This window comes from Eumetopias jubatus, unplaced genomic scaffold (genome assembly GCF_037043125.1).
Source record: "Eumetopias jubatus isolate StellerSeaLion01/CBP00866 unplaced genomic scaffold, mEumJub1_p1.0 scaffold_66, whole genome shotgun sequence".
Lineage (NCBI taxonomy): Eukaryota > Metazoa > Chordata > Mammalia > Carnivora > Otariidae > Eumetopias > Eumetopias jubatus.
The window spans coordinates 753707-766300 of NW_028274872.1; the positions used below are offsets into that span (position 1 = coordinate 753707).

Here is a 12594-nt window from a genome sequence, read left to right on the forward strand (position 1 = left end):
GACCCTGTACAATCTGCCCAGCCACAGGACTTGATATGGGTTGGGTTATTCCTTCTTCTTCGGCTGCTGAGAAATGTCCTTCTCACCCGGCAAATACCTAAATCTCCAAAGATATGGTCACTGCCAGATCTAGCTTGAATCTGAAATGCATTTGATTGTATCAAGATATAACACCAATATATAAAACTCAACTGTGCTTTATGTGATCGCAATCCCTAACTGAAATGTGAAAAGTGATATCATTTATAATAGCATGAAGCATGAAATACTGAGGGATAGATTTATTTATTTATTTGACAGAGAGAGAGCACAAGCAAGGGAGCTGCAGAGGGAGAGGGAGAGGCAGGGTCCCCGCTGAGCAAGGAGCCCGATGGTGGGCTAGATCCCAGGACTCTGGGATCCTGAACTGAATCGAGGGCAGACACTCAACAGAATGAGCCACCCAGGAGCCCTGGGACAATGATCTCTTAGATATGACACCAAAATTGTGATTGATGAAAGAACAAATGGATACATTGGACTTAGTTAAAATTTAAAACTTTTGTTCTTCACAAGACATTGGTGAGAGGATGAAAAGTCAAGTCACACATAGGGAGAAAATATTGATAAATTTCATATCTAATGAAGGTCTCCTAATAGAACACTGAAAGAACTCTCCAAAGACAATAGTAAGAAGGCAAACAATCCAATTTAAAAATGGGTAAAAGAAAAGTACCTGGGTGGCTCAGTTGGTGAAGCAGCTGCCTTTGGCTCAGGTCTTTATCTCAGGGACCTGGGATCTAGCCCTGCCCCCCTCTGTCAGTCTCCCCACTGACAGGGGAGTGTGTTTCTCCTCTCTCTGCCCTCCCCACCCCACCCCACACCCCCGCTCTTGCTCTCTCTCTCTCTCTTTCAAATAAGAAAATAAGAAAATAATTTGGGTAAAAGCTTTGTAGACAGTTCAGCCGAGAACATATATGGAAGGCATGTAAGAACATGACAAGATCTACACCATTAGTCATTAGCAAAATGCAAACTTAAAACACTATCTGCCAATTAAAATGGCAAAAATGAAAAGAATTTCCATTCCAAGTATTGGCAAAGATGTGTAGGAGCTGAAATTCTCATACACTGCTGATAGGAATGTTAAGTTCTACAACTCCTCTAGGAAATAGTTTGGAAATCTTTTTTTTTCTATTCAAGATTGATTTCTTTGTGTGAGAGGGAGTGAAAGTGAGTGGGGTGAGGGGCAGAGGGAGGGGCAGAGGGAGAGAATCTCAAGGGGATTCCCCACTGAGCATGGAGCCCTATTTGGGGCTTCATCTCATCACCAAGGAGATCATGACCTGAGCCAAAATCAATGTCAGACACTTCACCGACTCAGCAACCCAAGCACCCCAACAGTGGCGACCTGCTTCAAAATATTAAACCTCTCTACCAAACCCCCTGGCATAGGCCACCACCATTCCATTCAAATGAAAAAAAAGAGTGATATATTCATAAAAATCTATTGATAGAAACTCTATTTTTAATTGCCATTCTAATCCATTCACAGGTAAATGACCAAAAGAAGTTGTGGCATATCCAGTCCAAGGAATACTACTTGGTTTAGCAGAGTAATCTCTTCACATACATAACAAAATTGGTAAAGATTTTATTTTTTGCTCAGATAATTTTTCTGAGCAAAAAAAACATCAAAGCAAAATAATGTCCATAGCATATGATTTCAAAATATAACACCTTAGGAAATGGAAATAATTCTATTGTAACTGAAAGCCAATCAGTGGTTTCCTGAGGTGGGAATGTGAGGGAGGACTTGGCCGGAGCACAAGGAAACTTTCTGGGGTGATAGATATATCCACTGTGTGGGTGATGCATATATATGTTCAAACGGACTAAACTTTAGACTTTAATTATATACACTTTCTTGCTTGGAAATTATATCTCAATATGCCCGTGGAAACAGTTTAAATTACAAAAACAAAAAATTTCATACCCTGAAATTCAATAAATGATTTTATATTTTCCAAAAAGTTCAACCGTATGTTTTTGCAAGCTTAAAGTAGGCAATGAATTATTTCTTTGGATATGAAAATGAATTGATCTATCTTTATCTTTCTATATGTAACTCTCGAAGAAAGACAACCTTAAGAGAACATAAAGGGAAGCCACAGTATAGAAGTATGTTTATGTCCTACAAAGGACCATTCTCTAGAATTAGATATCATATAGTCTGATAAGATAATGAACACAATACAATAATTGGTCAAAAGATTTGAATAGAAACTTCAGGAAACAAGATATGGGAATGGTTCATTAGCACATGAAAAGATGCACAATGCATTGGTCATGAGGGTAAAAAGTCAGTACTGCAATGAGGTATCATTGCATATCTGTTGGTATGGCTAAAGTCAGAAAGTCTGAAATCTCACACAAAACACCTGGATGTCTCATATAGCTGTGGGAATGAAAAATAGTACAACCACTTTGAAAAGCTGACTTCCAGTTACTTATAAGATTAAACAAATACAAATCCTATGGATAGTCATTCCATTCCTAGGTATTTACACAATATGTCTACAGAATTATCAGCATATGAATGTGTGTAATAGCTTTATTATTATGCCCCAATTATGACTGCCCCAAACTGGAAGTGACACAAAAGTCCAGTGACAGATGAATGTATAAACAGAGACGAAACACTTGAAATCCTACCCAGCAATAAAAATGTCATGAAGTATTGGTGCATGTAGGAATATGGATGAATTTATTTTTTTCAAGATTTTATTTCTTTATTTGATAGAGTGAGAGAGCACAAGTGGGGGGGTGGCAGACAGAGGGGGGGAAGCAGGCTCCGTGGGGAGCAGAGAACCCCACACGGGGCTTGATCCCAAGACGCTGAGATTAAGACCTGAGCTGAAGGCAGACGCTTAACTGACAGAGCCACGCAGGTGCCCTGGAATATGGATAAATTTTAAAATCATTGCACTGCACTGTATGATAGAAAGCAGATATAAAAGAGGATATATATATGTATTATCAGTTATATGAAGTTGTTAAAACTGCAATGATCTCTAGTATCGTTGGTTCCCTGGGTGCGAGGCTGGAGGCAGTGATGGACCGCAAAGGGGCACAAGGGAAGTTGTGAGGTAGTGGAAATGCCCTGTATCTTGACTGTAACAGAAGTTTCATATGACCTCACTGATATGAGGAATTCTTAATCTCAGGAAAAAAACTGAGGGTTGCTGGAGTGGTGGGGGGTGGGAGGCATTGGATGGCTGGGTGATAGACATTGGGGAGGGTATGTGCTATGGTGAGCGCTGTGAATTGTACAAGACTGATGAATCACGGATCTATACTTCTGAAAAAATTAATGCAATATATGTTAAGAAAAAAAAAAGAAGATAGCAGGAGGGGAAGAATGAAGGGGAGTAAGTTGGAGGGGGAGACGAACCATTAGAGAGGATGGACTCTGAAAAACAAACTGAGGGTTCTAGAGGGGAGAGGGTGGGGGGATGGGTTAGCCTGGTGATGGGTATTAAAGAGGACACATTCTGCGTGGAGCACTGGGTGTTATGCACAAACAGTGAATCATGGAACACTACATCAAAAACTAATGATGTAATGTATGGTGATTAACATAACAATAAAAAATTATTTTAAAAAAATAACTGTATGCTTTAAAGCCATGCAGTCTATTGTACCCAAATTATACCTTAAGTAAGTTGATTTCACAATCTATTGTACCTCTCTGCAGGGACAATTAGTAGTGAGAAAATGAAATTCAGTAAAACGCAATAGAGATTAGCATCCAAAATTATTAAATGCTTATGAATATATAAAAATGAAGCAGACCCAAGACCCCTAAAAACTACTGCTGTGAGAAAGTGAAGAAGACTAGTAAACAGAGAAATAGGTAGCATGTTCATTGATTGCAAGACTCAGTTCTGTTAGGATAACAAAGTAACATTATTTTGGTAAATATTGCTGTAGATATTTGTGAAGAAAATGACAAACCAATTTTAAAATGTATATGAAGGGACGCCTGGGTGGCTTAGTCGGTTAAGCGTCTGCTTTCAGCTCACGTCATGATCCTGGCATCCATTCTTTAAAATGCAAAGGCCATCTACAGCCCAGAAATGATTATTTTCAATGTATGTATGTGACTAAACACTCATCCAAAATATGTCAAGAAATCTTATAAATCACAAAGAAAATGAGAAACAACCTAGTGTATTAATGAGCAGAAATATTTTAAAAAGCCCATCCCAAAAGAAGATATCCAAATGATTAATAAGCATATGAAAACCCAATAGGATATCTGCGAGATTGGTTTCTTTCTTTTTCTTTTCTTTTTTTTTTAGTGGACCCCGACACAGGGCTCCGATTCGCAACCCTAAGATGAAGACCTGAACTGAGATCAAGAGTTGGATGGTGCCCCCAGAAATGGTTTCTAATGCACCCTCCTCTCTTCACTAGATATGTGGCCTTGGGGAGGTTTGTAATCTTCTTGAGTTCTTGTTTTTTTTTTTTTTTTCTTTTCTCATCAGGAAAATGATAGCATCTTAATAATAAGATAGTTCATTGGATTCTTTACGATCACCCGGAAGTTTACATGAACTGTACTTTTTGCTAAGAATGTATTGACCTTGAATTCTCCTTTATACATCTTTAAAAGCACAGACAGACAATTGGCAAGGAATAGACAAGTTGTTCTAAAATTTCACCTTTTCTAGAGAGAAATCATATATATAATAGAGAATTGGAGAGGAACGAATTTGTATTGAACAACTTTCCCAATACCCTGAAGCATGTCTACTTTCCATTAAGACCGGAGATGAAAGTCTTGACTAGGTCCAACTCCTGCAGTCTTCTTGGTCTGGAGGGGTCTGAGAAAGTCCATTCTAGACCTAGAAAGATCTGGACTCCTGGACAAGTGTTCCTCAGAAAGATAATCAACTACTTACCTCTAAAAGCCCTGAGCAATTTGTGAAACTGTGGGTGAGGTTCAGACCAGCTCAACTCTATAAGCAGGACTCTCCCCTGAATCAAAGCTGGAATATTGATAGATATCATTTCCAAAATCTCTGGTATAGGTCATGGCATGCTCCATAGGAGAGAAAACAGGCACATGAATATCAATTGAGAGAAATATCAATCAACACACAGAGCCATTATTAAATAATGTCCACCCCCACTACAACCCAGGAAAGTTCTCATTCAAAAGCCATGTTTTAAGGAATATGTAGTTAGAAATCTTCACGATTTGGGGCTAGAAGCCAGTTTCTTTAATGGACAAGCAACTCCAAGAATAAATAGATAAGCTGGATTTCATCAAAATTACAAGCTTTTTGTTTCAGAGGACACTATCAAGGAAGTGAAAAGACAATGCATGGAATGGGAGAAATTTGCAAATTGTATATCTGATGGAGGTCTGCTATCTAGAATAAATTAAAAAAAAAACGATACAACTAAGCAGTAAAAGACAGCCAATTAAAAAAATGGGAAGAAGAGTTTGAGTCGACTCTCTCTAAAGGATAAGACCAATCTAACAACAAATACTTGAAAAGGTGCTCAATAACATTAGTCATTAGGAAAATACAAATCTAAAGCACAGTGTGATCCCTCTTCCCCCCACTAGTATGACTTAAAAAAAAAAAAAAAGATAATGTATGCGTTGGGAAGATTGTAGAGAAATGGAATTCTTACACCTTCCTGGTGGGAATGTCAAATGGTGTAGTTGCTTTCCTTTGAAAAAGAGTTTGGTAGTTTCTGAAAAAGTTAAATATAGGGTTACATATGATCTAGCAATTCCACTCCTAGGTATATAGCTAAGAAAATTGAAAATATATGTGAACATAAGGGGAAAAGAAGACTACATAACACATAGATGCAGGAAGAAGAATACTGAGAGAGTTAGAATAGAAAACAGTTTCATAATCAATTGCATAAATTAACTTTGGTTTTTCCCCTGTGTTTTGGGGTGTGTGTGTGTGTGTGTGTGTGTGTGTTTTGCTGTAAAGAAAGTTTCCTTTACTACATATTGTAAATGGAGGAAGATCCAAATAAATTTAAAAGCTTGTCAAATACAAAGGAAACAAAGATAACGAAAGTGCTAGCATGCTTCTCTTGTGTTTTTAACGCACAGAGGAAAAAATAAAACACTAAAAGACACAGGGAAGAACATCATGACAGTCTAAGACATTGGAATCTATCCCTTATTATAAAAGCCTTAAGATCTGTTTGCCCTTAAAGGCAAGTGGGATGAGTTCATGACAGCCCTAAGAAAACCCGTTGGGAGGGGTGCCTGAGCAGTTCAGTTGGTTGAGCATCTGACTCTTGGTTTAGGCTAGGGTCATGATCTCACGGATGGTCAGATTGAGCGCCTTGTCCCACTCTCTCCCTCTACCCACCCCCCATTCTCTCTCTCAAATAAATGAAGATGAACAAAACAGTAAACTACTTGGGAAACTATTTCTGCCTTGGTGATTTATACACACACAAGAATGAACAATCAGAACTATGCTGAGATAATTTTTTAGAAAGAGATGGGAACTGTGGTATCAGCACAAGGGTAGACAGCAACTGAGAGTGGCCAGTGAGGGGTGGTTCCCATCAGTGGGGACCTTCGGGGGGACCGGGCAGTCTTGTGTATCAGCACGGCCTTGGCAACTGGAAGGCAGCAGCTCCCCAGGTTCCATGTCATCTCGGACGTTCCAACTCTGTTATTTCAAGTGCAGACCGTTACCTGGCATTCTGAGTGCTCCCTCTGTCATTCCGTTTGGAGTGTGAGCTAGGGGCAGTGCCTTCAGCTCTCAGCTGTGGCATCTTGAACCTTGGTTTTGTGGTTCCTGAATCTCAGGTGCTGTGGGGTGTTGTTCAAATTGTTCCCAACAGTAAGTAAAGACTTCCTGTATCCTCACCCCTCAGTCCTGATGAAACCTACTTGATTTCACTGGTTTTTAACCATCCTGTGTTTGGGTTTCTTCTCCTCAGTCCCCAGCTCTACCTCCTCGGCCACACGTCACCATGGCAGCACCTCTTGGCCCTCTGTCTGATCCAGGGGCAGAAATCAGCCTCCTGGAAATCAACCAGGAGCTTCAATCCCAGCTGGAAAAAAGCAAGCAGGACTTCCGAGACCTCAAGGAGAAATTCCTTATATCCGAATGTACTGCCTACTCCCTGGCCAACCAGCTGCAGAAATACAGTAAGTCCTACAAGATCATGGCCACCAAAGACATATCTGTCTGTATTCCTTCTGAGAAACTAAAAACCTCTCCAGATGCTGTCTTCTCTCTTCCAATGTCACATAAATTTCATTCTGACCACAATCCGGGAAATGTAGAAGTGGGTATTTTATCCTCAGTTTGCTGAGGATGGGAAAACTGAAGACAAAGAGGTTAACAGTGACATGTCAGGTGGGGTTAGAGTTAACATCCCAGTTCCTGCTTCCTGGTGCGGACACAGAAACGCCTGGTCCTCTCAGGATGGTCTCTGTGCTGTATCAGATCCTGCATGCCTGCAGGCCTAAGTGTCAGGGACTAAGGAACTCTCTCAGGTCCCGCTTCTCTGAGGTCCCATTGGTAAAGCACCAAGTTAGTTACACTAGGGAAACATCCTGATGGCACACCCGGGGGCGAGAGGGAGGGTAGCAGGTGACACTACCTGCTTTCAAGGAGATGGAAGTGGTAAGTGGAAAGTGGAAAGAAGGTCTCCTTTCCCCCTAAAACTGTGGTATCTGTGAGTGACGCCATCCACACAGTGACTTCCCTTGTGAGAGGGAACCGGTGCAGAGCCTCTGCTTCCTGAGTCCACGGAGGCCATTTGATACCCACTGGCAAGGGTGAGGGTGTTTCAGGGAACATCACGGTCTCTCCCTGAGCTGGGGACCTTCAGACGTGCAGGATGGCCAGCAGGTCCAGGCCTGGGCCAGGAGACATGTGGCCTAGTGAGAAGGAGGGTGAGTGGGGGAGACCACAGCCCCGGGAACCAGCCAAGCCAGGGTGTGGGGCAGGCCTTCCCCCACAGTCAGCCTGAAATGGGGAGCTCAGCTGCCTGTTCGTTAGGAGGGGCCTGCGCTGGCAGAAGGAGTCATGAGAACGGGGCACGTGCACAGCCGAGCGATAGGAAGGAATCCTGACAACTCTCAGCCCGCATTTTTGTCATTTTCTCACAATTTGCTTTCAATAGAACAAGGGGAGGTGTAATTAAAAACGAATGACGCAGAGAAAAAAAAAACTGAGGCATGCTTTTTACGAAAGGGAAGAGATGATGAACTTTCAGGGAAGGACAAGCAGTTTTGTTTACAACTTTCCTGAAAATCATCACATAAGTGTGGGAAACCAGTTGTGAAGATGATGCAAACAGATATCACCTGAGGGCGTGGGGTGGCGGTAACACAGCACAGGGGAGAAAAGCATGGGTTGTAGGTCAGTCAGCCTGGGCTAAATCCATGGTGCCCAACGTCCTGTGCCTCAGTTTCCTCCTTGTTAACCTGTTAGTGTTGTGGGACCTACTTCTCTGAGTCAGAATGAATACTGAGTAATTTCTTGTAACGCTCTAAGAGCAGAACCTGGAACTGTGTAACTCTGTTCATCATTCTACTGCTTCTCATAACACAAACTGTATTAGGATTGGGCCATATTCCTCTCCGGTGCTTCTGGTTTTATGCATTGTGGTTTCCACAAGTGTAACCGGATGAATTTTTACCTTTGAGATACTTGCTCAGTATAGAAATCCCAGCTCAGGGGACCCATCAGTCCAGTAGCCCTGGGGGCCTTATGTCATGTCCCTGCTTAGTGTTTCACTTAGGAGTCTCCAAGGCTTGCTAGAGTGACCATGATCAGGGGAACCCAAATTCTGACTCTACCAAATACCAGTTCATCACCATGTCCAGTTCCTCTCTGTGCCTTGGGGCTGTTCTTTCCTGGGCTCTGAAACAGGGTGTAATCGACTGCCCTGTAGTTGGGAGGCTGAAGAATGTGATGTGGAGCTCCCAGCGCAGAGCCAGGTGGCCGGGGTTCCAGTTGTCCTAGGATGGACCCTGCCTCGTCCCTTGAAGGCAGCGAGCACAGCAGCATGTCCAGCTTTCCCCTGAGGCAGGCGTCTCTGTTTCTCAGAGTGTGAAGAGTCCACCGACCTCATCGAATCCGTGCTGGGAGAGAAGGTGCAGTTTGAGAAGGGGAAGCAGGCAGACACGGTGGCTGAGAAGCTCAGGTAAGGAAGGCTCCATGTGGGAGGCTGCAGGGACGCTGTGGGCATCTTTGACTTGGGGCAGCAACAAGTCTGGGCCAGGAAAGGGCAGAAACGTCATGGCAGGCACGTGACCCACATATTTCTAAAACAACTAAGACAACAGTGATTGGTAAATGATGGACTCCAATGACTCAAAGTCTCGCTCTCTCTCTGGAAAAAAATATCAAAGTCCCCAAGTTCAAGGGAACAATTCGTGGCTTTTAGCACATTCACAGTGTTGCGAGATCACCACCTCACTTACCTTTCACAGAGTCATGACCTGGCTGACCACAGCTTGAGCCTGCCATTCTCCTGAGCTCACCAGTTCACACCAGCTCTACTGGACATGCTTCTGCGTCTGGCGCTGTGTCCTTTCACTGCACGCCGCGCTGTGTGTAGTTTTCCAGGGAAACGGGTGTCCCCGAAATTAGCAGCTGAAGGGACATCTCTCTGGCGTGTGCTTAGGAGAACCCCTGGCTCTGTTTACAGAAGGAAAAGGTGTAAGGGATGTGCAGGGTTCACGGCTCCTTTGGGGAAATTCTGCCAGAAATCATCACGAAAGATCTTATTGTCTGTTGTTCAACTCTTTGCATTTTAAAATTTTCTCTCTGCCCTGCCTTAGGCTATGTCATACCCTCATTAAAGACCAGGCTAAAGAGCTGACCCGTTTGTATCAGAAGTTACGGAAAGGGAAAGACGTTTCCCAACTGCTCAATAAGCTCCTCGAGGACCTCCTCACCCATGATGACCCTGAGCATTCCCAAGGGCAGGGCTTCCAAGAGCAACTGGCTGAGGGGCGCAGACTGGCCAAGTGCCTTGCCCGAAAGCTCAGCCCAGGTAAGGCGGCCACCGGCCCTGATGCCCGGAGCTGCGCCAAGGCCCTGGGCTCACAAGAGACTCCCCGCCTGGCCTCACGCCGTGTGCAGCAGCCCTCCTGGATTCCCCATAGCAAGTGGGGCCATGAGAGAACCAGGAGTGGAAGGTGGTAACAGAGAGCAGAAATGCACAGTGTGGAGGTAATAGTGCTCCACGTGTCTGCTTCCTCCCTGAGGGAATGCAGCCTTTGGAGCGGGAGGCAGCCTCCACCAGTCTTTGAGCCAGAGAGCAAAATGTGACAGGAGGATGCTTGTTAGTGTGCAAGGATCCCTGCACTAAGTGGGAGGTTCCCAGAGTCAGCGTGGTCTGTATTAATTGTGGGTGAGAAAGTGAGTTTTACTTTCTCCATATCTGTCTCCTCATCTGGAAAGTATATCAAATAACCTGTTGATACTGTAGTGATCAGATAGGGAAAATTCATGAATGCATGTCAGGAAAAAATAATGCTCCTGACTGTGTGGAGTTGGATGAGGTCCTTGATGCAGTAGGACTTGGAGGTGGGAGTGCTGTTTAGACGGGACCGCTTTTCGTAGACGGATGTCCCCTTGATAACACTGAAGCCCACGTGGGGGCCCTTGAAGTCCCCGGTGGAGGGATGTGGGACAGGGTTGTTGTCCTGTCGTGAGGGCAAGGAGGCGGCTCTGTGTGAGAGCTGTGAACCCACAGAGAGTCTGTGGCTGTGGTGGGACCTGTGGCACTCTGCAAGACACGGTGCAGAAATGAAGCTGACAAGCATTCCCTGATATGGACAACAAGAGCCGGTAGAACGTGTTGCCCAGGTTCAGTGATGCTGATCCTCAGAATCAGAGACACACTGCCTGACGCATCAGAAATCCATGCCACAGCAGTTCTTAAAGACAGTGCCCTAAACTCAGTAGAATACCTAGTCATTCATAGACCCTTAGGTCTCCAGGGACATAGAAGCCGCTGTGTTTATAGTGGTGATGTGGGAAATAGCTGATGGGACATTTCTGAATTTATTTGCAGAAAATTATGAGGATGAGGAGGATGAAGAAGAACAAGGAACCCTCACTCCCAGGTGACAATGAAAATTCTGGAACCAATAATGTGTGGGTCAAAATGGACAGGGTCTCAGAAAGTAAAGTAAGTGAGGTCAAGAGAGTGACAGATGTCAGATGCAAGGTTAAGCAAAACTGCAGATGGTCCCCAAAGGATGGCCGTTTTGGCTTGGTTGCCTGTTGTCTCTGTGGTGTTGTAAGACCGAGATGAATTCACCAGCCTTAGGATTCCCCGTGGGGACAAAAATACCCATTCTTTCCTGTAAATGGACACCGGGAGGAGATGCATATCTACTTCCTACACAGTTCTCTAAGGTCCTTGGTAGGAAGGTAACTCACCAAGGAATTGGTAAACAGACAACTAGCAAAATTAAAACCAAGAGAAGTACCTAACCAAACTCCAAAAACTTGGGGTGTCATGTGACACTATTAATGACAAAGTGCCTAGAAGGCACACATTTCTGCAGTCTGCAGGTACTCCAGAGCTGTAAGTAATTGACCAATCTATGTAAAAATCATCCTGACTCAGGCCCGTGGTGGTTGCCCCTGGTCTGGTCTCCACTGTGCTTCTTGTTGTGACCGCATCCTGCTGGGAGGGTGGAGTCTCATTCCTAGTCAGTGCTTCTGTGGCCAGTGCTCTGAGGATCAGCTCCTGCTCTCCCAGCCCCGGGCAGCCACACTCTGCCTTATAGGTTGGTGTGCTTGTTCCCTCTCCAGCCGGTGCCCTGTGCCTCTTGTGACCACTCCATATAACTCCCATCCAACCAGCTAGGAAGCCACAGTATCTGATCCTCCTGGTTTGATCTCTTGTCATTCCTGTCCTACCCGGCACAGCATGGAGCAGCAGCAAGTTGAAAAGAAGGAAGCCCTACAGGACACAGTGGATGAGTTTGTTTTGACTCCTTCAACTCTGCAAGAAGAGTGTGACAACGACCAGTCCTACAGTGCTGGCGAATTCCCACTAGATGAACAGGAATTCGGCTCTGCTCTGGATTTCGCCTGTGAATGCTCCCACACCCAAGGGGATGAAACGTCACGTGGTCCCCCAGGTAGTGTCCATGTTGTTTGTTCTGCACACCTTGTCTACACTGAGGAAGGTCATCTCTATACACGGGCGTTACAGACACACTTTGCTTTAAATCAGGACATAATGGATGTGGAGACACAGACATCAGGTGGGTCAGGGAGCCTTCAACCATCCTAGGCAGCGGCCATGCCTCTGTCAACCTGGCCCCCGTGTCAGGCCATTGAACCTATGTCATGGGTGACAAGCTCTACCCACCTCAGTAGGACATCCACAAAGTCTTGTCAGATACCCTACGTGGATCAACTGTCTTTTGTTCCATGCAATGACACTTTCTTTTTAGGATCAATATCTCTCGAGGGCCTAGACCTGTCCAATGTTTTTGGCTCACATACCTGCATATCAAGGAAAGGTGCTTTCCCTGGTTTCACTGCTCTCAGGCCCAGGCACAATCTTCTCTAT

General features: G+C 44.3%; 1 protein-coding gene across 1 annotated transcript; it reads left to right on the top strand.

Moving 5' to 3' along the window:
• The first annotated feature begins 7008 nt into the window (after positions 1-7008).
• LOC148161785 (putative NBPF family member NBPF5) lies at positions 7009-11132 on the top strand. Its single transcript, XM_088020573.1, has 4 exons — positions 7009-7186; positions 9099-9195; positions 9836-10050; positions 11077-11132. The coding sequence occupies exons 1-4, from the start codon at positions 7009-7011 to the stop codon at positions 11130-11132; spliced, it is 546 nt and encodes a 181-aa protein (XP_087876699.1).
• The last annotated feature ends 1462 nt before the right edge of the window (positions 11133-12594 follow it).